Below are 24,946 nucleotides of genomic sequence, written 5' to 3' on the forward strand. Positions count from 1 at the left end.
ATAGTAGTTATATTCTTGCACATAGGAGCAGTATTATAGTAGTTATATTCTTGTACATAGGAGTAGTATTATAGTAGTTATATTCTTGTACATAGGAGGTAGTATTATAGTAGTTATATTCTTGTACATAGGAGTAGTATTATAGTAGTTATATTCTTGTACATAGGAGCAGTATTATAGTAGTTATATTCTTGTACATAGGAGCAGTATTATAGTAGTTATATTCTTGTATATAGGAGCAGTATTATAGTAGTTATATTCTTGTACATAGGAGTAGTATTATAGTAGTTATATTCTTGTACATAGGAGTAGTATTATAGTAGTTATATTCTTGTACATAGGAGCAGTATTATAGTAGTTATATTCTTGTACATAGGAGTAGTATTATAGTAGTTATATTCTTGTACATAGGAGTAGTATTATAGTAGTTATATTCAGTATTTTAGTGGACAGTTACTTGTAAGTCTATTAGTAGTAAGTATAGCACAGTATAAATATTCAGTAACATAGCTATATTATCTAGATCAGACCTGGGCAATGTACAGCCCGCGGGCCATATTCGGCTCTCTGACTGATTCTGTCCGGCCCGCATGGCTTGTCTAGGGGGCGTGTCTTAGTGCCGGCAGGCGAGTGCAAGAAGATGGAAACGTGTGGTGTGTGTCCTAAGGTAGTGAGAGGGGAATGTGAGATGCAGGGTGGATAATGTGTGTGCCTGTGTCTCAGTAACCTAGGGGCAGAGATGGAAGGGCAGTGTTATACTGGGGCAGATATGGAGTGGGGGGGACATGAAACAGGGTAGATGAAGGGGGCACAAACTGGGGACAACTGGAGGGGGCATTAAACCGTGGACCTGTTGCCCCCAGTTTAATGTCACCCTCCAGCTCCCCCTAAGGTTTACTTTCTGCTTCCAGCTGCCCGATTTTAATGTCCCCCTCTAGTTGCCCCAGTTTCATGTCCCCTCTACTTTCCCCCAGGTTAAACTGGGGCACCAGGAGAGGGACTTAATACTGTGGGGCAGTTGGAAGGGAACATTATAATGTGGGGGCATATAGTGTACGGGTGATTGTAGGAGGATTACACTGTGTGGGGCACATGGAAAGACGTATGGGAATGGGTGGAGTCAACGTAGAAGTGGGTGGAGCTAAATTTGCAGAGGCGCAGCCCTCTAGCATAGTTTCAATTTCTTACACGGCCCCATGGGAAAACTAATTGCCCTCCCCTGATCTAGATATTATTCTCCACTTTGGGTACAGGGTATACGGTACCATCTATATATCTGCTGCTCAGGCTCGCTATATGGCTCGGCTGTATATGCCGCCACCTCTTGTCATTCTGCAGCTACCTCTGGATGTGGTTGATGGGCAGCGAGGTCTTGGGAGGAGGTTTGGGGTATTTGAGGCCTCGGCTTGTATTGAGTTTTCTATCACTTACTGAGGCCATAAATAATAATGCTGAGGACTCGGCGATCACTGAATCCATTTGTAATGATATTTAGAGCCCTCCGGGGAGCTGTTCTGTCTGCAGAGCTCCACATGCTAGAAACTTACAGCCTGTGTGAACTTGATCCTGTTACAAATAATCAATGCTGTGACTGCTGCGAAACCTGATGTTCTCAAACACGGGGACCCTGGAGCCAGAACTGTATGACACAGCAGGATGAGATACAGCTCAGAAGATTAGATACAGCAGACAGTATCACACATAAGATTAGATACACAGCTCAGTATACAGTATCACACAGGATAGGATTAGATACACGGCTCAGTATACAGTATCACACAGGATAGGATTAGATACACGGCTCAGTATACAGTATCACACAGGATAGGATTAGATACACGGCTCAGTATACAGTATCACACAGGATAGGATTAGATACACGGCTCAGTATACAGTATCACACATAAGATTAGATACACAGCTCAGCAGACAGTATCACACATAAGAGTAGATACACAGCTAAGCATACCGTATCACACAGGATAGGATTAGATACACGGCTCAGTATACAGTATCACACAGGATAGGATTAGATACACGGCTCAGTATACAGTATCACACAGGATAGGATTAGATACACGGCTCAGTATACAGTATCACACAGGATAGGATTAGATACACGGCTCAGTATACAGTATCACACAGGATAGGATTAGATACACGGCTCAGTATACAGTATCACACAGGATAGGATTAGATACACGGCTCAGTATACAGTATCACACAGGATAGGATTAGATACACAGCTCAGTATACAGTATCACACAGGATAGGATTAGATACACAGCTCAGTATACAGTATCACACAGGATAGGATTAGATACACAGCTCAGTATACAGTATCACACAGGAGAGGATTAGATACACAGCTCAGCAGTCAGTATCACACAGGATAGGATTAGATACACAGCTCAGTATACAGTATCACACAGGATAGGATTAGATACACAGCTCAGTATACAGTATCACACAGGATAGGATTAGATACACAGCTCAGTATACAGTATCACACAGGATAGGATTAGATACACAGCTCAGTATACAGTATCACACAGGAGAGGATTAGATACACAGCTCAGCAGTCAGTATCACACAGGATAGGATTAGATACACAGCTCAGTATACAGTATCACACAGGATAGGATTAGATACACAGCTCAGTATACAGTATCACACAGGATAGGATTAGATACACAGCTCAGTATACAGTATCACACAGGATAGGATTAGATACACAGCTCAGTATACAGTATCACACAGGATAGGATTAGATACACAGCTCAGTATACAGTATCACACAGGATAGGATTAGATACACGGCTCAGTATACAGTATCACACAGGATAGGATTAGATACACGGCTCAGTATACAGTATCACACAGGATAGGATTAGATACACGGCTCAGTATACAGTATCACACAGGATAGGATTAGATACACGGCTCAGCAGACAGTATCACACAGGATAGGATTAGATACACAGCTCAGTATACAGTATCACACAGGATAGGATTAGATACAGCTCAGTATACAGTATCACACAGGATAGGATTAGATACACGGCTCAGTATACAGTATCACACAGGATAGGATTAGATACACGGCTCAGTATACAGTATCACACATAAGATTAGATACACAGCTCAGCAGACAGTATCACACATAAGAGTAGATACACAGCTAAGCATACCGTATCACACAGGATAGGATTAGATACACGGCTCAGTATACAGTATCACACAGGATAGGATTAGATACACGGCTCAGTATACAGTATCACACAGGATAGGATTAGATACACGGCTCAGTATACAGTATCACACAGGATAGGATTAGATACACGGCTCAGTATACAGTATCACACAGGATAGGATTAGATACACAGCTCAGTATACAGTATCACACAGGATAGGATTAGATACACAGCTCAGTATACAGTATCACACAGGAGAGGATTAGATACACAGCTCAGCAGTCAGTATCACACAGGATAGGATTAGATACACAGCTCAGTATACAGTATCACACAGGATAGGATTAGATACACAGCTCAGTATACAGTATCACACAGGATAGGATTAGATACACAGCTCAGTATACAGTATCACACAGGATAGGATTAGATACACAGCTCAGTATACAGTATCACACAGGAGAGGATTAGATACACAGCTCAGCAGTCAGTATCACACAGGATAGGATTAGATACACAGCTCAGTATACAGTATCACACAGGATAGGATTAGATACACAGCTCAGTATACAGTATCACACAGGATAGGATTAGATACACAGCTCAGTATACAGTATCACACAGGATAGGATTAGATACACAGCTCAGTATACAGTATCACACAGGATAGGATTAGATACACAGCTCAGTATACAGTATCACACAGGATAGGATTAGATACACAGCTCAGTATACAGTATCACACAGGATAGGATTAGATACACGGCTCAGTATACAGTATCACACAGGATAGGATTAGATACACGGCTCAGTATACAGTATCACACAGGATAGGATTAGATACACGGCTCAGTATACAGTATCACACAGGATAGGATTAGATACACGGCTCAGTATACAGTATCACACAGGATAGGATTAGATACACAGCTCAGTATACAGTATCACACAGGATAGGATTAGATACAGTAGCTCAGCAGACAGTATCACACATAAGATTACATTCACCTCTTAGCTTTATATTGCACAAGATCGACTCAAACTTGTATTTTTATTTATTTTTTTAGAAAAAATCTTTTCCAAAAACCCCCCCCAAAACAGTAATGGTGAGTGTTGGTGAAGTTCGTTCTTTTAAGAGATTTGGGTCACTCATTTGCACCGTCTGCATCAGCTCCATCAGGGTCATATAACAGGATCTGTCAGGATGAGATATAACGGATAGACTGTTGGACACTTGGGTCGTTTTCACACAGTCAGTTTTTGGTCAGTATTTTGCATTAGTATTTGAAAGCCAAAACCAGAATTGGAAGTTACAGGGAAATGGAACGATTTTCATCTCTTCATTGTTTTGGACTCACTCCTGGTTTTTTGGCTACTGCTGCAAATAATTGTATATGGGAAAGTGACCTAAGGCCTTATTCACATGAATGTCAGCAACAACCATTTGTAGAACACATTGGTCAATGCTCAGATTTAATATTGTGGTCACGACTGGACACGGCTTTAAACATGATGCGATGTGTCACCTCCTTGGCACATCTAGTTTCATCTAAAAATTTTGTCATGTTAGTGCCAAAGAAAAATTAGGTTCGGCTTAAATATGCCGCGATATGGCAAACAGTGTCATAAAATCAGTGGCGTAACTAGGAATGGCCCAGCCAGGATCGGTAAGTAAATAGGGCCCGTTACCGGCTGGAGTAACTCCAGCTGCTAATGGCCTATTAAGAAAAAATAAAAAAACGCAGCGGTAGCGGCTGTCGCTGGGCCCCCTAATGTCCCGGGTCATGTGGCAGCCGCCCCTACTGCTACGGCGGTAGTTATGCCACTGCATATAATTCTGGCTCAAAGTCAGGCAAATAAAAGGGTGTATAAATATAAACCAGACTATAAAAATACACCAGATTTATAATCCAGCATCAGTCACTGTGATAAATCTGGTGTAGCATCAGTCACTGTGATAAATCTAGTGTAGTATCAGTCACTGTGATAAATCTAGTGTAGTATCAGTCACTGTGATAAATCTGGTGTAGTATCAGTCACTGCGATAAATCTGGTGTAGTATCAGTCACTGCGATAAATCTGGTGTAGTATCAGTCACTGTGATAAATCTGATGTAGTATCAGTCACTGTTATAAATCTGGTGTAGTATCAGTCACTGTGATAAATCTGGTGTAGTATCAGTCACTGTGATATACTGGGTACACACAACAGTGACAGTCTGCTGTGTGTGTGTGGGGGGGTTAATAGCTGTCACATGGCCATCGCCATCTCTCTATCTATCTATCTATCTATATATATATATATATATATATATATATATACACATACAGGCTCTGTATGGTATCATTCAGTACATTAACCACAGACGTTACAGCTGGGCCTGTAGGTCCTGCACACTTGTAGGTCGCCGACATCCTAGCTAGTCCTGTAAATGCTCAATTGGTGAGCTAAGAGTGACCGACTGTCCTATGTAATGGCCCCCACATCATCACACCAGCAGGGGGCAGTGTGTCGCTCCACAGTACAGACAGGAGTGAAGCTCTCACCACAGTGACCTCCATTACTGCCCCCAGCCATTGTGAAATTGTCACTTCAGATAATACCAGTACAGGGTCTCATTCACAAGTCGGCTGCACACAGAGGTGACGGTGCCTGACTATCAGTGATGACAGATTTCCTTCTTCTAAAGTGCCTGACAATGGAGCAGGTAAAGTCTGGGTGTAATGAAGGCGCCCCCTGTGTCTGGATGGTGGACGAGGAAACTTGGGGCTGCTCAAGCTCATCAGTGAATCAATCCATCTTCTCTACTGCTGATCTGTCTGGGCCCTGCAGTGCCTCTGCCCTGTGCGCCCTCATGTAACCTCTGCTCCTAATTTGCCGGGCCCCATGGGGCGCAAATACTGTAGAACAAAATGCAACGTTTTACAGTCACTGTTTAGTAGATGAGCTTTGAGCGAATCCCATCTCCACGGTGCAGTAAATACGCGCAGCGGACACTGACAACATGTCACTTATACCTACGAAGACACCGGCGGTCTCACTATAGGTATAGAAGCAGGAAATCTCTGGGGACCTCCTGTGAATAGCGCTGCAGGAAGAACTGCGATGTGTTAAAAAAAAATAGAAATCAATGGATCCACTTTAAGGATGGTCATGCACGACCGTATTGAATGTAGGGTTCGCAAGTTGCTGATCGGCACCATAGGCTCCGCAGATGTTCGTGTCCTGCCGCACTCGCCCTTAGAGTTCTATGGGCGAGTCCGTGCAGTGCCGCGATTCACGGCCATTACGGACATGTCCTATAAATTACGGACCACGGTTGCGGCCCGGCCACACCACGGACAAAATATCTGGTGGTGTAAGAGGCCACATTGAATAGAATGTGTCCGCAAATGGTCCACAATAGAAAACCCTGAATTGCGGACTTACATTACGGTCGTGTAAGACCAGCCTTAGGGATGTAAAACTAAAACGGATTGATGTCTGGCTTATGTCCATAAATACGGATCAATGGATTGGATCAAAAAAGAAAGACCAATAATTTTTTTTTTTTTTTTTTGTAACAGATGATTAGAAACAATGCAAAACAGAACGGAGAAAAAACAGCCATTAAAGATGATGTGAATAAGGCCTGAGGGTATTATCGCACGTGGCAGAATTGTTGGTGGTCGACTGTCCCATTTATCAGCACAAGACCAACAAATTCCTGCACTTTTACCAAAACCTCCCAATTCAGATGTACAGAAGTGATCATTTATTCTATGCAGGTCGCTGCCAACAAGCTGAGAACATGCAACATTGGTAGCAAAGAGCAATAAATCAGTGATTGGTTTCCAAATCCATCTGCACCAGTTGTCAGAAATGTGACCTTATGTCTGCACCGCCTGGGGCTCTATTCAATACGTAATGCAATGAGCGCCCTCTGCAGGTCATAATGACACATTACACTGAGCTGCTGCAATGCTACACACCTGCTGTACAAAACAAGGTGGCTCATTATAGGAGCTGCATAAGACGACATGTATTTGGCCAACAACTATGAATCCCCATGCCCTATGCAGATGTACATTGGCCTCAAATGGCAACAGTTCCTCCTCACTCTCCTATACACATGCACACTGGGCTAGACAAACGCCTCCGTCCCCTTCTCTCCCCTCCAGACTCCTCTGACAACAGTTTCACTTCTGCAAAAACAATCAGGCCTATTAAAATCAAAGTTAGATATTTATCTGATCCTGCTGAAACTGACTTGTATCTGTGTACGGGCACCTAGATTATATTTTGCTTACTTATATAGCACCAACATATTTCATAGCACCTTACAGGTACTGTCACGGTCCCATATAAGACTCACAATCTAACTTCCCTATCAGTAAGTCTTTTGGAGTGTAGGAGGACACCGGAGTACCCTGAGTACCCCCACATTAACATGGAAGAACTCCTTGCAGATGTTGCACTTACCAGGATTCGAACCCAGGACTCCAGCTTTAGGCTACATGCAGATTTTGCGGATTACATGCTAATTTTCTGTAGGCATTTCATTTGGAAAATTTGCCGCGTAGTACAGAAGCTTTCAGGTCAACGAGATTTTCTTAATTTTCCGAACATGGTGCTTTTTTTTCCATGTGGACATATGTGGACGTATGTTGCAGATTTAAAAATTGACACCATCTCAATTCTTTGTGCAGATTTTCAGTGCACATATAATTCATGACAAATTTCAAATTTCGGAGTTAAACATTTGCAGCATAAACATTGTGGAAATGCAGATTTTTTTTGTTGCAGATTTTGCTGCGTTTTTTTTTTTTTTTTTTTTTTTTTTTTAGCCAAAGCCAAGAATGGCTACAAACGGAATGGGAATTATGTAGGAAGTTCTTATACTTCTCCCTTCTGCCCAATCAACTCCTTGCTCAAATCTCAGCATGTCAATTATACCTGCGGGAACACCGTCATTTTCTGTATAGGTATAATAGGATCAGAAAGTCCGCAGAGAAAAACTCTGCAAAATCGCAATGAGAAACGCTGCAGAAAAAATGTAACGCATTTTGCTGCATGTTTTATTGCAGCATTTTTTTTTTTTTTTTTTTTGCTGCACTTTGCTGCATGGGGCCTTAGTCTAAGGGCCCCTTCACACGGCGTAAGTGCGCTGCTCATTTAGACCCGTACACGCAAGCGCTTCAAAACACATCCCATTCTCTTCAATGGGAGTGCGCGTGAAGCCGGCTTTAAGCACGCTCCCATTAAAGTGAATGGGATTTGTTTTGAAGCCCTTGCTTGTAACGGGTCTAAATGAGCAGCGCACTTATGCCGTGTGAAGGGACCCTAGCTTCATGTTGCAGAAACGCAATACTTTTTTTTTTTTGCAAATTTTGGATCCCTGACAACCCCTTTATGGATAGGCCATCAATACTCCAAATGTAAAGCACCATGGAATAAATGGTGCTATATAAATAAACAATAATAATAATACTGTACTTCTGGAAAACCCCTTTAAGTTTTTGTTCAAATTAGTTTTAAGATTTTCTTCTAAGACTGAATTCACACTATCATTAACTATGAGTAAGGAGTCCTCTTTTTAACTCCGAAATGCGTCAGCCAGACGCCATTTACAATTACGGGCATTTTTTTCTGCTTTTAATCATCTGTAAGAATGTTTCCTAAATAAAAGTTACTCCGAATTTTGGGTTGGATTGATTGCTGGACCTTTCTACTTTGTCCCAAGTACATGAAAGGTCCGCTTTAAGCCATGATGGATTTATTTTTCAGTGGATCCCACCGCACCCGGACCACAATGATATATAATCAGGCTATCAGGTTCTCAATAGTCGCTGCAGCTAATGCATCAGTTTTCTTATTACTTTAAAAAATAATGTGGTGTGAACAGAGCCTGAAAATAAATGCAAAGATTCAACTCCAGAGTCACCAGTCTGCTATGACTATTACAGGAGTGAGACAGGAATACCTGATAAAGTCACTTGTTCACTTGTCCAGTCCCTGTAATCTGATATGACTGGTAAAATGCAAGGAATGACTGGGCAGAGTTCACACTGGATATGACAAAGGACCTCATCTAATGCCCTTCCCGCAGCCGTTGTTCTCACTGATACAATGTATAGCGCACAACACAACTGATACAATGTATAGCGCACAACACAAGTGATACAATGTATAGCGCACAACACAAGTGATACAATGTATAGCGCACAACACAACTGATACAATGTATAACGCACAACACAACTGATACAATGTATAGCGCACGGCACAACTGATACAATGTATAACGCACAACACAACTGATACAATGTATAGCGCACAGCACAAGTGATACAATGTATAGCGCACAACACAACTGATACAATGTATAGCGCACAACACAACTGATACAATGTATAGCGCACAACACAACTGATACAATGTATAGCGCACAGCACAAGTGATACAATGTATAGCGCACAACACAACTGATACAATGTATAGCGCACAACACAACTGATACAATGTATAACGCACAACACAACTGATACAATGTATAGCGCACGGCACAACTGATACAATGTATAACGCACAACACAACTGATACAATGTATAGCGCACAGCACAAGTGATACAATGTATAGCGCACAACACAACTGATACAATGTATAGCGCACAACACAACTGATACAATGTATAGCGCACAGCACAAGTGATACAATGTATAGCGCACAACACAACTGATACAATGTATAGCGCACAACACAACTGATACAATGTATAACGCACAACACAACTGATACAATGTATAGCGCACGGCACAACTGATACAATGTATAGCGCACAGCACAAGTGATACAATGTATAGCGCACAACACAACTGATACAATGTATAACGCACAACACAACTGATACAATGTATAACGCACAACACAACTGATACAATGTATAGCGCACGGCACAACTGATACAATGTATAACGCACAACACAACTGATACAATGTATAGCGCACAGCACAAGTGATACAATGTATAGCGCACGGCACAACTGATACAATGTATAACGCACAACACAACTGATACAATGTATAGCGCACAGCACAAGTGATACAATGTATAGCGCACAACACAACTGATACAATGTATAGCGCACAACACAACTGATACAATGTATAGCGCACAACACAACTGATACAATGTATAGCGCACAACACAACTGATACAATGTATAGCGCACAGCACAACTGATACAATGTTACGATCCTCGCAGTGACGTCATCCGCGCGCCGCATCACTGGAACGCAACGTCTTCTTCACGACCTCTCCAGGCGACACTTTGCGGCCGATGTGACAGCACGTGTGCTGGAGGTCAGTGCCGGTACCGAGCAGGGGAAGTAATGGCAGCCGCGGGGACTATCGCGATAGAGAGGTGGCCTGCATATATGGGGAGGTAGTGCAGGGGGAGGGGCCTCACCCCCCGGGGTCTCCAGGCTTTAGGGTCTCAGTAATTGAAGGATTTTTTTATATGGGGGATTATCTGCAGGACTCTCGTGGTCCTTAAAGGGATAGCCCCATCATAGATGATCATTGGGAGGTCTGACCTTCAGGGGCCCCCACACATTTTAGGATGAAGGGGCCACAGAATAGATCGTCAGTGTGATCTGTCAGTGTATGACACCTGGACCTGCGCAGATCAGCTGTTTCTGCAGCCTGCAGGGGGCGCTCAGCACCTCTCCTATACATATAGTGGTGGCTCCGTCAGCGCTGCTCCTATTTATCCTCAGTATGACAAACCAGATTTTCACTAAGGAGGGGTGTTCCTGCCACTGCTGTGCAGAGGATTTTCAGCACTGCTCTATTTAAAGGGGTCTCCAAGGCTCCATGTGTATTGGATACTTCTCCTTATAGTGTACAGTGGGGGTCTGGGGTCAGATACTGATGTGGATATGTTATTCCACTATACATAGGATGTTGGACAACCCCTTTAAGTGAGTGCGAGTGGCTACAGTTTCCTGCACAGCCTGTGTGGACAGAGAGATCAGCATTGCAGCCCCTCTCAAGGCATGGACCCATTGATTATAAAGTGGTGACATACCCAGGCTATAAGGTGGAATACCCCTTTAAATGGACTCTGGCCCTGTATACCCCTGGTATGCAGATGAGGCTGGTACCTGCTCATATCTGTGCCCCTCCCCCACAATGTATGGTGGTGCTGCCACTATCTAGTCATTCTCCTAGTATTTGGTTTCGTAGGATCAATCACCCTGTGAGATGTTCCAGAATATAATGCTGTCTCCTTCTCTGGTTGTCAGGTTGTCGGAGAATGGCATACCCCCTCTTCTTGAAGTTCTGCGTCTTCACTCGGCAGCATCGTGGGAAGCTTCTTGCGGCGTCTTCTCTTGGACTATTGGCTGTGAATGTTTCCTACCACGTGTTCCCGGAGCAGACCTTCAGGAGGTTGTATCAGGGCTGGTCTAAGGGCGAGCCGGCGCCGCTCACCCACAAGCTGCAGGCCCTGCTCAATGACGTCTTAGAGGAGACCCGCATGGCCTCCTCAGGGTTTACCCCATTTGCAGCGTACGGCTTCCAGCCCGTCAGTGCCGGGGCCCCGTGGCTTCCCAGTGGTTGCCTCATAGGAATTCCTGCAAATTATAACGGCACCAAGGAGGACGGCACCGGGATTACCGACCGCCTGCTGGTGATTGACGGGCAGGAGGTGGACTGGGCCAGTGAACCCGGGATCAGGCTACGAGACTCCCTGACCTTATCGGCAGATGCCAAAAAATTCTCCTTGGCCCGGGAAGCCATCCACGCCCAGACTGGTGGCCCTATCCTTCAGGCGTCTGTGGCCCCGCTCTGCTTGACCAGTGTTTGTGTCTGCAGTGTGGCCTTCAAGCAGCTGCTAGGTCTGTACAGTGGGCCCATCTTATTGAGGGGGGTCTTCAATGTCCTGGCCGTCCTCCTGGGATATACTGGCTACTTCTTGTCCTATGATGCAGTCAGTCAGTGGTTGGACTACAGGTCTGATAGGAAAGCGGCCGCGGTCTCTACGGCGTATGCCCAGGGGGGGCTGGAGTTCTACGAGAAGATACTGGCACGCAATAGGTTGCTGCGCGTCTTAATGGGTAAACAGGGCGAGACTATGTATACGCCCAGTGGGAACTTGTTCCCCAAAAGCAAACTGAGGCAGAAGCATGCCATGTACACGGCCCGGCGAGACCGGATCCTGCACGCCCTGGAGAAGCAGCAGCAGTGATCTGCGTGTAAGGATGGTGGGAAATGTCCACAGGTCGATGGGCCGGACCCTGCGCTCCATCATATCGCAACGGGACACAGTATCAACTACTACTACCTGGGTATGAAGATGTCATGGTCGGGGGTTCTGTAGATTTTCTGTCGGACACACAGAGACTTATTTCTATTAAGTAGATATTTACTTTCTTTTCTATTAAATGTTGTAAATGATATTTATGTCACATAATATAAAGAATTCTGCCGGAAGTTTCCATATTTCTAGAATGGACGTGAATCATATATAGACGGATAGAAACTTCTCTATAGGGGCTGTGCTTGGTATTGCAGTTCAGCCCCATTCCCTTGCTGATGCTGAACCATGTGATTCATGAAAGTGACATCATCAGCACAGTGAAGGGGCCGCGGCACTCGGGAAATCTCAGGTATCAGACCCCCGCCAACCTGTTACTGATGACCAATCCTACTGACAGGATAATTCAGTTACAGAAAACCCCTCTAAAGTCAAGGACCCCTTTAATAAGCCCCCCAACCTGTCTGACCCCAGTATGTGACAAGCTGTATTCCCTATACCCTCACTGTCCTCTGACTACAGGTGATACGTGGTCAGGTGCTGTTATCTGGACGCAGTGATTTTTCTGGACTCTGTTCACATGTTGCTGTTTATTTATTAGACAATCATAGGTGTATTAATTACTCTGACAGTGGCCACTTCTCGGAATATTGCAAGGATTTCATCAGAACTGTAAACCATAGAGATAATCATTGACATTTATATGTAGCAGAGCTGAGTCTGCGCTGCCACTACACCCGGTTACAATACATATGAACAGGTCTTATCAGGATCAGCGAGTGCCGGCAGTTATGGTCACACAGCGCTTTCCAGTGCAGGCGCCCCTTATTGTTGAGGTGAGCGTCATAGCAGGAATCGAACCACCAGCCGCCGCCGTATTCATTGGCGCAGTTTGTATTGTACAGCCGGTCATTGTCGTCATCAAAGGTCGAGAACCTCATATTGTCATGTAGGTTTTTGTAGGTTGCGTTTGACAAGGCGTCGCCCGCATCTCCCGCATAGGTTCCCAGCCTAATCCGGTACTTGTCGGTGGCGTTGGTCAGGTGGAAGCTGTCATAATCGGCATACCGGGTCCTGTTCTCCGAATCCACCATGAGGAACCGGGCCTTGTTCCACTTTTGCAAAGTTAACAGGTTGATAAAGCGATTTCCAAGATAATGATCCCGCTCAATGTTCCCGAAGCCGTACTGATAGGCCGTCCAGGTTTCGCTCCAGGTGATGGCTGTGTCGAAGCTGTTCCTCTGGATGACCGTCCAGCCCCCGCAGTCATACATGTAGCACTGGACCACGAGATAAGGGGAGCCCTCCGGGCGGATGACGTAGACGCCGCTCTTCCTGTGCCCCAAGAGGTAGAGCTCCTCACAATCCCTGGTGAAAAAGACTAAAAGAGACCAAAAGTAAATGAACCAAAATTTATAAAGAGGTTGATAAGACGTAGCGAGGACATCGGCGGTGACTGCGACATGCTGTACGTCTTAGGGGAGGGGGAAAGAGATGGTTGTGTCATAACTTCAAACGTTCAAAGGACAGAAAGAGTGACAGAATATGAGGGGCACAATGCGCGCCCTGGCAAATTTTTTATATATAAAAGACCCAACTCCAGCCCCCCCCCCCCCCCACTCTCGCTTTGGTTCTGACCTTTCCCATCCATGTCTCTTTATGCACCCAGCCAGTATAATATCCCTATAGCGGCCCGGACACAGTATATCCCAGGTTATACGGACTGCTGCCCTCACAGTATATTATCCCTTACCTAATGCACCCACATTATATTGTCCCCCTGCAGTGCCCCCAGATTTTACTGTCAGTGGATCGAACAGAAAACCGCTTTGCCCACCAGCTTATCGCACCTAACACTCCCTCCACCTCAGCATTTGTTGTTGTAGTTGGTACAAATAGTAAGTAAAGACGCCTCTCCTAAATGCAGCCCTAGCAGATCTGGTTTGATGTGGTGCCAATCACTAACCCCTCCTTGGGTGCCAATAGATTTGTAGAAATGTAAACCAGACATTCTAGGCAATGACTAATGGTCACTAGCTCATAATAGTATCAGAGGTGCAATCTCAAGTCTTAGAGAACAATCCTGTATACATTCAGAGGCTGAACACCATATATTGCTCCAGGTGTATCCAGTGTAGACAATCCTCGGTGATGTATATAGCCTGGACTCCAGACTGATACATTATATCAATACAGGTAAGATGTAACAAACTGCCAGGACAGGAGAGATCTGCGCTGATCACTGTAACCTCACACTAGTGCTGGCTCTACCTGGATGGACAGAAAGGTGTCCCACTAAAACTGCAGCTCCGCACTATAATGGGGTCCCACCAACACCTGAACATACCGAAACCACCTCGCTACTGAGATCAAGCCTGAGGAAGACCTAACCGGTAACCTTGTAACATGGCGATGTGTTGTATGAAACTACTACATGTCTTAGATGTGACATATGAAACTACTACACGTCTTGGATGTGACATATGAAACTACTACATGTCTTGGATGTGACCTATGAAACTGCTACATGTCTTGGATGTGACCTATGAAACTACTACACGTCTTGGATGTGACATATGAAACTACTACACGTCTTGGATGTGACATATGAAACTACTACACGTCTTGGATGTGACATATGAAACTACTACACATCTTGGATGTGACCTATGAAACTGCTACATGTCTTGGATGTGACCTATGAAACTACTACACGTCTTGGATGTGACCTATGAAACTGCTATATGTCTTGGATGTGACCTATGAAACTACTACACGTCTTGGATGTGACATATGAAACTACTACACGTCTTGGATGTGACATATGAAACTACTACATGTCTTGGATGTGACATATGAAACTACTACACGTCTTGGATGTGACCTATGAAACTGCTACATGTCTTAGATGTGACATATGAAACTACTACACGTCTTGGATGTGACATATGAAACTACTACACGTCTTGGATGTGACATGAAACTACTACACGTCTTGGATGTGACATATGAAACTACTACACATCTTGGATGTGACCTATGAAACTGCTACATGTCTTGGATGTGACCTATGAAACTACTACACGTCTTGGATGTGACATATGAAACTACTACACGTCTTGGATGTGACATATGAAACTACTACATGTCTTGGATGTGACATATGAAACTACTACACGTCTTGGATGTGACCTATGAAACTGCTACATGTCTTAGATGTGACATATGAAACTACTACACGTCTTGGATGTGACCTATGAAACTACTACACGTCTTGGATGTGACATGAAACTACTACACGTCTTGGATGTGACCTATGAAACTACTACATGTCTTGGATGTGACCTATGAAACTACTACACGTCTTGGATGTGACATATGAAACTACTACACGTGTTGGATGTGACATATGAAACTACTACATGTCTTGGATGTGACCTATGAAACTACTACATGTCTTGGATGTGACCTATGAAACTACTACCCGTCTTGGATGTGACATATGAAACTACTACACGTCTTGGATGTGACATATGAAACTACTACATGTCTTGGATGTGACCTATGAAACTACTACACGTCTTGGATGTGACCTATGAAACTATTACACGTCTTGGATGTGACCTATGAAACTACTACACGTCTTGGATGTGACATATGAAACTACTACACGTCTTGGATGTGACATATGAAACTACTACCCGTCTTGGATGTGACATATGAAACTACTACACGTCTTGGATGTGACATATGAAACTATTATACGTCTTGGATGTGACATATGAAACTACTACACGTGTTGGATGTGACATATGAAACTACTACATGTCTTGGATGTGACCTATGAAACTACTACATGTCTTGGATGTGACCTATGAAACTACTACCCGTCTTGGATGTGACATATGAAACTACTACACGTCTTGGATGTGACATATGAAACTACTACATGTCTTGGATGTGACCTATGAAACTACTACACGTCTTGGATGTGACCTATGAAACTATTACACGTCTTGGATGTGACCTATGAAACTACTACACGTCTTGGATGTGACATATGAAACTACTACACGTCTTGGATGTGACATATGAAACTACTACACGTCTTGGATGTGACATATGAAACTATTACACGTCTTGGATGTGACCTATGAAGCTACTCCATGTCTTGGATGTGACCTATGAAACTATTACACGTCTTGGATGTGACATATGAAACTACTACACGTCTTGGATGCGACCTATGAAACTAATACTCCGGTCTTGGAAAGTCGATAACATATAAAGTCCGTTTTCACTGCTTTTAAACATAAACAAAAACCCCAAGTGTGTGCAGCGATCTCTACACATTGTGACATGGGTTGGAAGCTCTTTCACTGGCCCCATCGCCACTACATTGACCAGTGACACACAAATCCAGTCTCTTGGCTGTCAGGTCTCACCTTTCCTCAATCGTAGCTCGTTATAGTTAATAATGACTTTGACGTCATCCACCATGTCGATATTCTCAATCAGTTTTGCTGCATCTTCTTTGGGATCATTGAGCTCATCTGTCCAGGTGACTGAGATACCCAGAAACATCAGGCAGCAGATGGTCCAGAGCTTTGCCTCCACCATCCTGACACTGGGAGATCTCGCACTTCTGTCTGCGTCCACAACCCAGAGACTCGGAAATAGGGAAAAAAAAGCCTTTTATATCTGGTTATTAACTTTATTATGAGAGTCCATCAGCTGCGAGGCGGGAGCCGAACCGGAACAAATGTCACATAAAACCAGAACAAATACCTGAGTGTGGGCACAGGGTGAGGACTGGCATCCGGAGAGCTGAGGGGTGGCAATATCTGGGAGATGATGATGGGTTGGGGGTCGGTCGTCGTATCTGACACCTGTCGGCTGGTGGAAATTTTATGTTCTCTCAATGTAATTAAAAATGTGGTAAAAGTTTAATTACACAAATTTACAAGACGTTTGGTGTCATCCATTCTCTGCCAAGATGTGAGCTGGTAATCCGGGAGAAAGATGGCAGAGCGTTAACCTCTTCTTCCCCAATCTGACCTCCATTATGTCTAAGAGTCATTGCCTGGGTGATATCTCGTGTATCGGTCAAATGGATCTGTATTCGGGGGGTGTAGGGTCTAACTTTTTTGGGGGGTCTGTATTTAAAAAGTGGGTCTTATCTGGGGTCTGTATTCATTTAGGGATCTGTTTGGGGTCAGTATTTGTTGAAGGTCTGCTTGGGAAATCTGGGTCTGCATTTGTTTAGGTAATATGGTCTGGGGTCTAAGTATATCTATGTGGCTGCCAAAGTGATGGGTTAAAGGTGTCTGGCATTTGTCAGGAGAAGTCATCATGGTGGTCTGGGCTGGAAGGAGAAAAAAAGAAAATAATATGGGATTTATGAAGGGTGGTGGCCTCCAGCAGAGGGCACAGCAGCATGATTTAGGCACTAACCCCTGGTGCCCTTACTCCTAGGTGTAAATCTGCACTAGTCCAACTTCCAACCCTGCCCACTTTTGGGCAAATAGCGAGGCTAACTTTGGTGATGAAGGGGATTTGGTGAATTCCCCCCTCCTGCCATGTCTACAATCAGAGAAGCCTAGGGTACCATGGGATCATAGTAGAGCGGCCATCTCTCCTCCTGAGGTCCTTCTCCATGTGCCAGTGAGATGGTGCACAATATGGTGCTCACCTAACCTTGCACCACAGCTGACAATCCTCTTCCCTGCTAACCGACAGCTTGCCTTGCCTCATGGAGAAGCGGCCCAGCCACACTGCCCTTTGCCAAGTTGCCTACTGGATCTCTTAAGCAGCAGGACATGCACACTCAGAGGAACCAGGGCTTTCACTGGCAGCCGTAACACGTTCTTCTGGACTCCAGGGATAGACACTGTAGTTGTGGTGGAGCAAGATACAACACCTGACTACTAGAACCCATGTCACCATGTCATATACCCATCCAGTACAAACTACAATACAAGTCATGTCACACTGCACCAAGGCCACACGTGTCTCCCTAACCTGTAGGACCTATAACACTGTCCATCCTGAGCCTCCTGATTCATGAGCTATAGTAAAGGCTGACCCACAGGCTGATCAGTTGGAGAGCTGATGCTTCGTGTGTCACTTGTACACCCTCCATGTTCTGTATTCTTACAGCAAACCAAATCTATCCATTAATCCAGCAAATCTTGTATTCCGGCATCTCAAGAATACGACAAGTCACCCCTCACTCAGCTATTGAGACGCCTCACGACGTGTACACTTATTGTGAGCAGAACAAGATGAAACCGATCTGAGACAAAACTTTTTGCGCCTTGAAAGTTACCTTTATCTCGCCTGGCGATTTTCCCAAGTGTCCTTCATATATGAGAACCTGAGGCGGTGTTAATATTTCTTGCTGAGCTGTGAAGATGATGTCTCTAAATATAGCAGATTTACTGCCTGCCAGATCTCACTGGTAATAGGACATTGCTCGCCCCAAGCTAAGTGTCCGAATTATCAAATCCAGCCTAACAGGCTGCGGCGATAACCCCTTCACTGCTGCTCTCCCTGGGTTATAGCCACGGTGGACTGCCTGCTGGTAATGCGAGGGTTAAGATGGAAAACCTACAGGTCACAGGGGTTGTCCAGGATTAGAAAAAACATGCCAGCTATTGTCCTAAAATAGCGCCACTCCTGTCCACAGGTTATGTTTGGTATTACAACTGAATTCTATTGAAGTTAATAGGGCTCAGCTACAACACTACACAGAACCTGGGGGCAGCCATGTTTTTTTTTTTAACCTGGTCAAGTCAAACCAGGAAGTTTTCAGGGCCCCAAATTGATTTTTCATACTTATGCGCTGTTATATGTGGGGCTCAACACCTGTACCCAGCGCAGATCAGCTGCTACAGCCTCCTCCAGGTGCATCGTGGTCTGACATGAATTAGAAATTGTGTCCCAGTGGTTTATGACAGTACAATGCCATTTAAAGGGATTTTCCACTTTAAGCCATTATAGTCCATATCTTAATGACATGCTGGGACTTATACAGATCCCAAGGACTAAGGGACTTCTGTAATGGCCATAAGCCCCAGTCCTTCCTCTATTAGCCAAAATATCTGCCCTGTCTGAGCAGTGACTACTTCAGAAGCATCAATGACTTCCTAGTGTCAGAAATGTCCAGTTATGGCAATCCTCCACTAGGGGTCGCCGCAGTCATTGTTACATACCCTTTGGGATGTTATTAGAGAATTGATACTGGAAACCCCCTTTAAGGCCAAATACTTCCTCCTTTAACAATATTGTTGGGGTACAGCATTAGCGGTATCAGCGGTATCGGGCATTTGTGTTATTTCCCTATAACAGAAGACAATGTCAGCTCTGTAGCCATGTAACATGGAGGCTCAGAGTGATGTCACATGTCATATATATGTGTATATACTGTATGTGTAGGATGGAAACAATCCTCTGTGGGTACACACAGCTGTGCAATCCTCTGTACAATGTATCGGTGCAGCTACAAAGTATCAGTCATGGAGGCTATCAGTGTGTTCTATGATATGGGCCCCACACGTGATGACCCCTATTATGGTCGCTCCCTACTGTGTTGTGAAATGGTTAAAGAGACCTTGTGACAGGTGACAGAGGCGCAGCTGTCTCTTGGTACATTGCTTTATGATAAGTGACGTCTTTATGATGCCAGCCGGGGTCCGTTCATCCTGCTGTAGGTTTTTATATATTTCATTGCCATCATAACCTCCTTTCTCAAACATCTCTGGATCTTCCTTCTAAATTTTACTGACCTATAAAATATTCCAGCTCATCATAAGACGGCAGTGAGGTCCAGAGAGGCTGCGAGGAGCAGCACCTGAAATCACCTACAAAGTAAGTACCCCCCGGGGCAATTCTCATGATAATACTATTATACTGTCAGATGATCCATGTGTAGTAGACCATTGGTTGTCTCGAGCTTCGTCCTCCTACTTTACCTAATATTAGTCGTTCTATGATGTAGACTTTGGGTTTCAATCTTCTCCCATTATACAAATCGCTTCCTGTTGTCAATGAATGAGAAAGGCTAAATGACACTGTAGTCCTGGGTTCGAATCCCGCCAGGAACATCTGCAAGGAGTTTGTATGTTCTCCCTGTGTTTGTGTGGATTTCCTCCCATTCTACAAAGACATACTGATAGGAAAATGACAGTCCTAATCGGGTCTCTGTCATTCGGGTGCACCGGCAGACCCCATTGTCCACCATTTTGAAACTGACAGCCTCGGAGAAATAAGCCTTACAGAAGTGTTTTTCTTTGCTGATTTTCTCTCAGAGTCTCCTGTGCAGATGTGAACACGGCCTGAGGGTTAGTTACGGTTGTACCCAGTCTAGAAAATCCTCTGTGAGACAAACAGATTTCAGACTAATAGGTTTTACCTGCACTGAAACATTGTAACAAACTATCAGTGTAAAAAATTGTCGCTGATTACAGATTATATAGATTGGATACAATTGTTGCAATTCAGGCTATCTCTGCTAGTCCCATAGAGATGAATGGATCATGACAAATATGATTGTACGTTGCTCCAGGAGCCCCATTCGGGAATCCAAGGGATAGGGGATAAGTATCTGTCCTGGAACAAACCCTTTGACTGACAGCAAGCAGAGATCTTGAGTCTGGAAATATGTGTCGGAGCTGGACGAGCGCTGTATGACTTGTGCTTGTTTCCGCAGGATGACCCCTCCATGGACACTTCTCCTGTGTTTCCTCTTCTCCTGGTCCTTTGGGATGTGTAAAAGTTTGACCTTTGTGTCTCGGTCAAATTTATATTCACAACTGGCAAATAGACACGTGCTGACCGACGCACAGCTGCAGCAGCTGCACAATGTGCCATTCTTCGGGGTGTATCGTGGTAAGTGGCATTCACATAGCACCATCATTGTCAGTATGGGCAGAGGAAGAATATACAGTATGGGGAGAGGGGACGCGAAAGTAATCCCGACCCCCATCATCCTCCCTACCTTTGTGAGGACTTACCTTAAAGGGGTCTTCCACTATATTCTCTTATTAGTTCCATAGATGTGAATGGAGAGTTAGCTGAACATGAGCACCACAGCCGAATTCACATAAGGCACCCCCAGACTCACCTCTGATTACCGGGACCCCCAAAGATCAGACAGCAATCCCCTGCTTAAAGTTTCTGTGTTGTGGTATATTGCCGGCTGTGTAGTTGGGTGATAGTAGATTAGCTGTTTTGGCAACCCCTCGGAATCACCCAAACTCACCATAGGGGTCAACCAAAAAAGATGAAAATAGTGGCCCTCCCCCGCCCAACCACCCAGATGCCGTTATTGATCATGGTATCTAAGGAGTTAATCTTGTGCAGTATTTTTCAGGATAGTGAATGCAGCTCTGGATGTGACTAGAGTAGTGGATATGAAGGGTTTGAGGAGTTGCTGATAAATGACATTGGAGTTTTCTCTTCTCTTTTTAGAACTTGTGGCTAAAGATTGCAGAGCGGCATATCTTAACATGAGAAGAAGCAGTGGTCTCTATGTGGTATGGCCCAAGGATTCCCCTCCAATGGTGGTGTATTGTGACCTGAGTCTGGAGGGGGGCGGATGGACCGTCCTGCAGAGGAATACATTGGAGAAAACGGCATCTTTCGGGTCACATAATTGGGAGCAGTATAGAAATGGGTTTGGTGATCTGATGGGGAACCATTGGTTGGGCAATGACCTAATCTATCACCTCACCAGGCAGAATCACTTCACCGTCCGCTTCCTCCTGGTGGATAGCCTCGGTCACAGATACCATGCAGACTATTCCAGCTTTGGTGTGGACAGTGAGGACAGAGGCTACACCTTGCGGTTGGGTGACTACTCGGGGAATGCTGGGGATGTTCTGTCCATCGTGAATGAGACAGGGACCCACGACAACATGAAGTTCTCCACCATCGACCGAGACAACGACCGCTGGATCAAGAGCTGTTCGGAGGCCTATGGCGGTGCAGGATGGTGGTTTGACAGCTGCCAATCCGCTCTCCTCAACACAGACCAAACCATCTACTGGGGGAGTCTGTGTGACCAGAGCAGAATCTGCCATGCTGCAAGTATCCTCATCAAACCTGGAAAGAAGAACTGCGCCCCCATACCACTGCCAGGAGCAGGGGAGTATTACCCCATCCATTACAGATAGGCTTAGTCACCCCATCCTCAGATGCTGAACCCCCCACAGCCAGAAGGGGCACTAACCCCCCACAGCCAGAAGGGGCGCTCTGAGTGAGATCTCTGCTGATTCTCTTTGATGAAACCAATGTGACAATAAATCTGCAGCTTTGCAAATGTCTCTGTGTGTTTATCCTCTGGTTTTCCTAATTCGGTATCGCAGTGTTTGTAGATGTCAGTCTGTAGTTGTGGATAGATCTGGCCTGCAGCTGGAGGGGCCCCTGTGTAATAACAATCTATGGGCCCCATGCTCCTAATTGTCTATGACAATCCATTGAGAGCCTTGAAATCTATTAATGCAGGCCCTTACTTGTAATGTAATAGAAGGAAGCAATGCACGAGGTGACAGTGAGGCCCCCTGACCGAGTGGGACCCCTGGAGAGCTGCACATGTCATTGCAGATAATGCCACCACCTAATATGGCAGGGTTCAAGCCTTAAAGCGTATCTTCCCAGGATAAGCTGCCATGTTTTCTATAGTTTTTAGCGGTTTTCCCCTCTGTGTGACATAGCTGTAGGTTTCAGTTCTCTCTGAGCTGGTCGATGTAGACGAGCTGCTATATACGCAGCACTATACATGACATATAGGGAGAAGTACTGACCTCTATAGATATGTATACTCTGATGATCACATGACCTACAGTCTATCTCAAGAGCAACATAGCAGAGATTTTCAGAGTGAAAGTCATTTTAACAGCGGGGGCAGGGAAATGGCCTGATAAGTAGAAGCAGCAGCATTTCTCTCTGTTATATATTACCTCTCTCTATATATCATTTCTCTCTGATAATATATTACAAGGTTTCTTAGAATCTCTCGGACTATTCATTTATGGAAAGTAAAAGTAAAGCCAAATCTTTATATAATGAAAAGTTGTGCCCCCTTCTAATAAACCTCCTATATTTCTAGAGAAGTAATCCATGTTAGGGGATGTTCACACGTAGGAATTTGATGCTGGTTTGGGGACAGATTTCACCTCCCTTTTTATCAATGGGAAGCAGAGACGAAAGACTAAGTGTCCTGCTCCATTGTGCCGCAGATACCACAGCTGATATAGCCAGAGTCCACGGCTCCAGACTCCCCCCATCATCAACATGCGGTTATATAGACCACTAGCAATACCCGCCACTTCGTCTGCGACCCCCTCCCTCCTTGCACGACCCACCTGCAGCGCAGCTCTGGCCCCTCCCCTATTGCCTTGCAGCTGCTGCTACCCCGGCCTCCCTTTTCCCCCCCTGCCGCGAAACCCTGCCTCCCCAGCCCAACACTCTGGCCTCCCCTCCCACTTCCTCTGCCCTGCCTCTACCCACGACCCCGTTCTCCTCACCCCCGCTACCCCGGTCTCCCCTCCCCCCCCCCCCCCGACTTGTACCACGACTACGGCCTCCCCCTCCCCATGGCTCCCAGCCGCAACCCTGGTGGCCATCATCCCTCCCCCCCAAACCCCACTCCCCTGGCGCGACCCTGTGCATGTTCAGCAGCCCGCATATGCGACGCCATGTTGCTCCTGTTGCGCGGCGCCCCAGGTGAGCTGCTGTAGCTCCGCCCCCTGTATCAGCCGCTCCAATGTCACATTAGCGTGAAGGGTCCGCGGCCGGCCTGAGCCTCCACAGCACCGCCCCCTCCGTCGCATGGTCCAGTAGGGTAACAGCGCGCATGGCTGCGATGACGTCATCGCAGGTCCTTCAGCCTCCGCCGGCCATGCTTTTGGGACTCGCGGTTGGAAAACCCGCCATCCTACGGTGATGTTAATGCGCCTATCTTTCTTTCCTGGTGCCATTGGAGGTATGTGTCAGATTTCACTGTAATCCATTGGGGCACTTCGGCGTGATTCTGGAACAAACATCCAAACACACAAACTTTCACATTTCTAATATTAGTAGGACTAACAAGCCGACAGTGCACTGAATTTCGGGGCTATCCTGGTATGTTCCCCGATCATGGAGCTATTGGTGTTGTTAATTTCGGCACCGATCTCTACCCACTGTCAGAAGGGCGTTCCTTAACACCCAGCGTCATCACTGAGAGCAAAGCCCCCCTGATTATAATCTAACATAGCCTTGTACTACCAGAGGGGGCGCTCATTACCCCCCAGAGATGACACTAAGCTGTGAGGGACGCCCCCACCCCCTTCTCATACACCGGATATTTTGGCACATTTTACTTACATTTCGCACACCAGAACGGCGCAGGGCCCGGCTGATTTATCAAGGATCCATAAATTAGGTGCACGCGCCTGCGCCAGAATGA

General features: G+C 45.3%; 3 protein-coding genes across 3 annotated transcripts; 2 read left to right on the forward strand and 1 right to left on the reverse strand.

The window, feature by feature from the left end:
• The first annotated feature begins 10,449 nt into the window (after positions 1–10,449).
• On the forward strand, positions 10,450–12,514 carry TMEM177 (transmembrane protein 177). Its single transcript, XM_075285808.1, has 2 exons — positions 10,450–10,538; positions 11,483–12,514. The coding sequence occupies exon 2, from the start codon at positions 11,494–11,496 to the stop codon at positions 12,424–12,426; it is 933 nt and encodes a 310-aa protein (XP_075141909.1). The 5' UTR covers positions 10,450–10,538; positions 11,483–11,493; the 3' UTR covers positions 12,427–12,514.
• Positions 12,515–13,165: 651 nt separating this feature from the next.
• Positions 13,166–17,115, reverse strand: LOC142217526 (fibrinogen-like protein 1-like protein). The gene is made up of 2 exons (XM_075285810.1): positions 16,941–17,115; positions 13,166–13,876 (listed from the first exon to the last, which is right to left on the reverse strand). Exons 1-2 carry the CDS (start codon positions 17,113–17,115, stop codon positions 13,227–13,229), a joined length of 825 nt encoding a protein of 274 aa, XP_075141911.1. The 3' UTR covers positions 13,166–13,226.
• A 4,091-nt stretch (positions 17,116–21,206) lies between these two features.
• Positions 21,207–22,697, forward strand: LOC142217527 (fibrinogen-like protein 1-like protein). The gene is made up of 2 exons (XM_075285811.1): positions 21,207–21,384; positions 21,967–22,697. The coding sequence occupies exons 1-2, from the start codon at positions 21,207–21,209 to the stop codon at positions 22,668–22,670; spliced, it is 882 nt and encodes a 293-aa protein (XP_075141912.1). The 3' UTR covers positions 22,671–22,697.
• The last annotated feature ends 2,249 nt before the right edge of the window (positions 22,698–24,946 follow it).

Source organism: Leptodactylus fuscus, chromosome 8, assembly GCF_031893055.1.
Source record: "Leptodactylus fuscus isolate aLepFus1 chromosome 8, aLepFus1.hap2, whole genome shotgun sequence".
NCBI classification, from domain to species: Eukaryota; Metazoa; Chordata; class Amphibia; order Anura; family Leptodactylidae; genus Leptodactylus; species Leptodactylus fuscus.

Bases quoted from the DNA above. Each gene is read 5' to 3' on its own strand.
- LOC142217526 (XM_075285810.1), bottom strand. From the start codon at position 17,115: ATGGTGGAGGCAAAGCTCTGGACCATCTGCTGCCTGATGTTTCTGGGT. The intron at 13,877-16,940 runs GTGAGACCTGAC...GGTCTCTTTTAG, and splicing joins CGAGCTACGATTGAGGAAAG to TCTTTTTCACCAGGGATTGT.
- LOC142217527 (XM_075285811.1), top strand. From the start codon at position 21,207: ATGACCCCTCCATGGACACTTCTCCTGTGTTTCCTCTTCTCCTGGTCC. The intron at 21,385-21,966 runs GTAAGTGGCATT...TTCTCTTTTTAG, and splicing joins ATTCTTCGGGGTGTATCGTG to AACTTGTGGCTAAAGATTGC.
- TMEM177 (XM_075285808.1), top strand. From the start codon at position 11,494: ATGGCATACCCCCTCTTCTTGAAGTTCTGCGTCTTCACTCGGCAGCAT.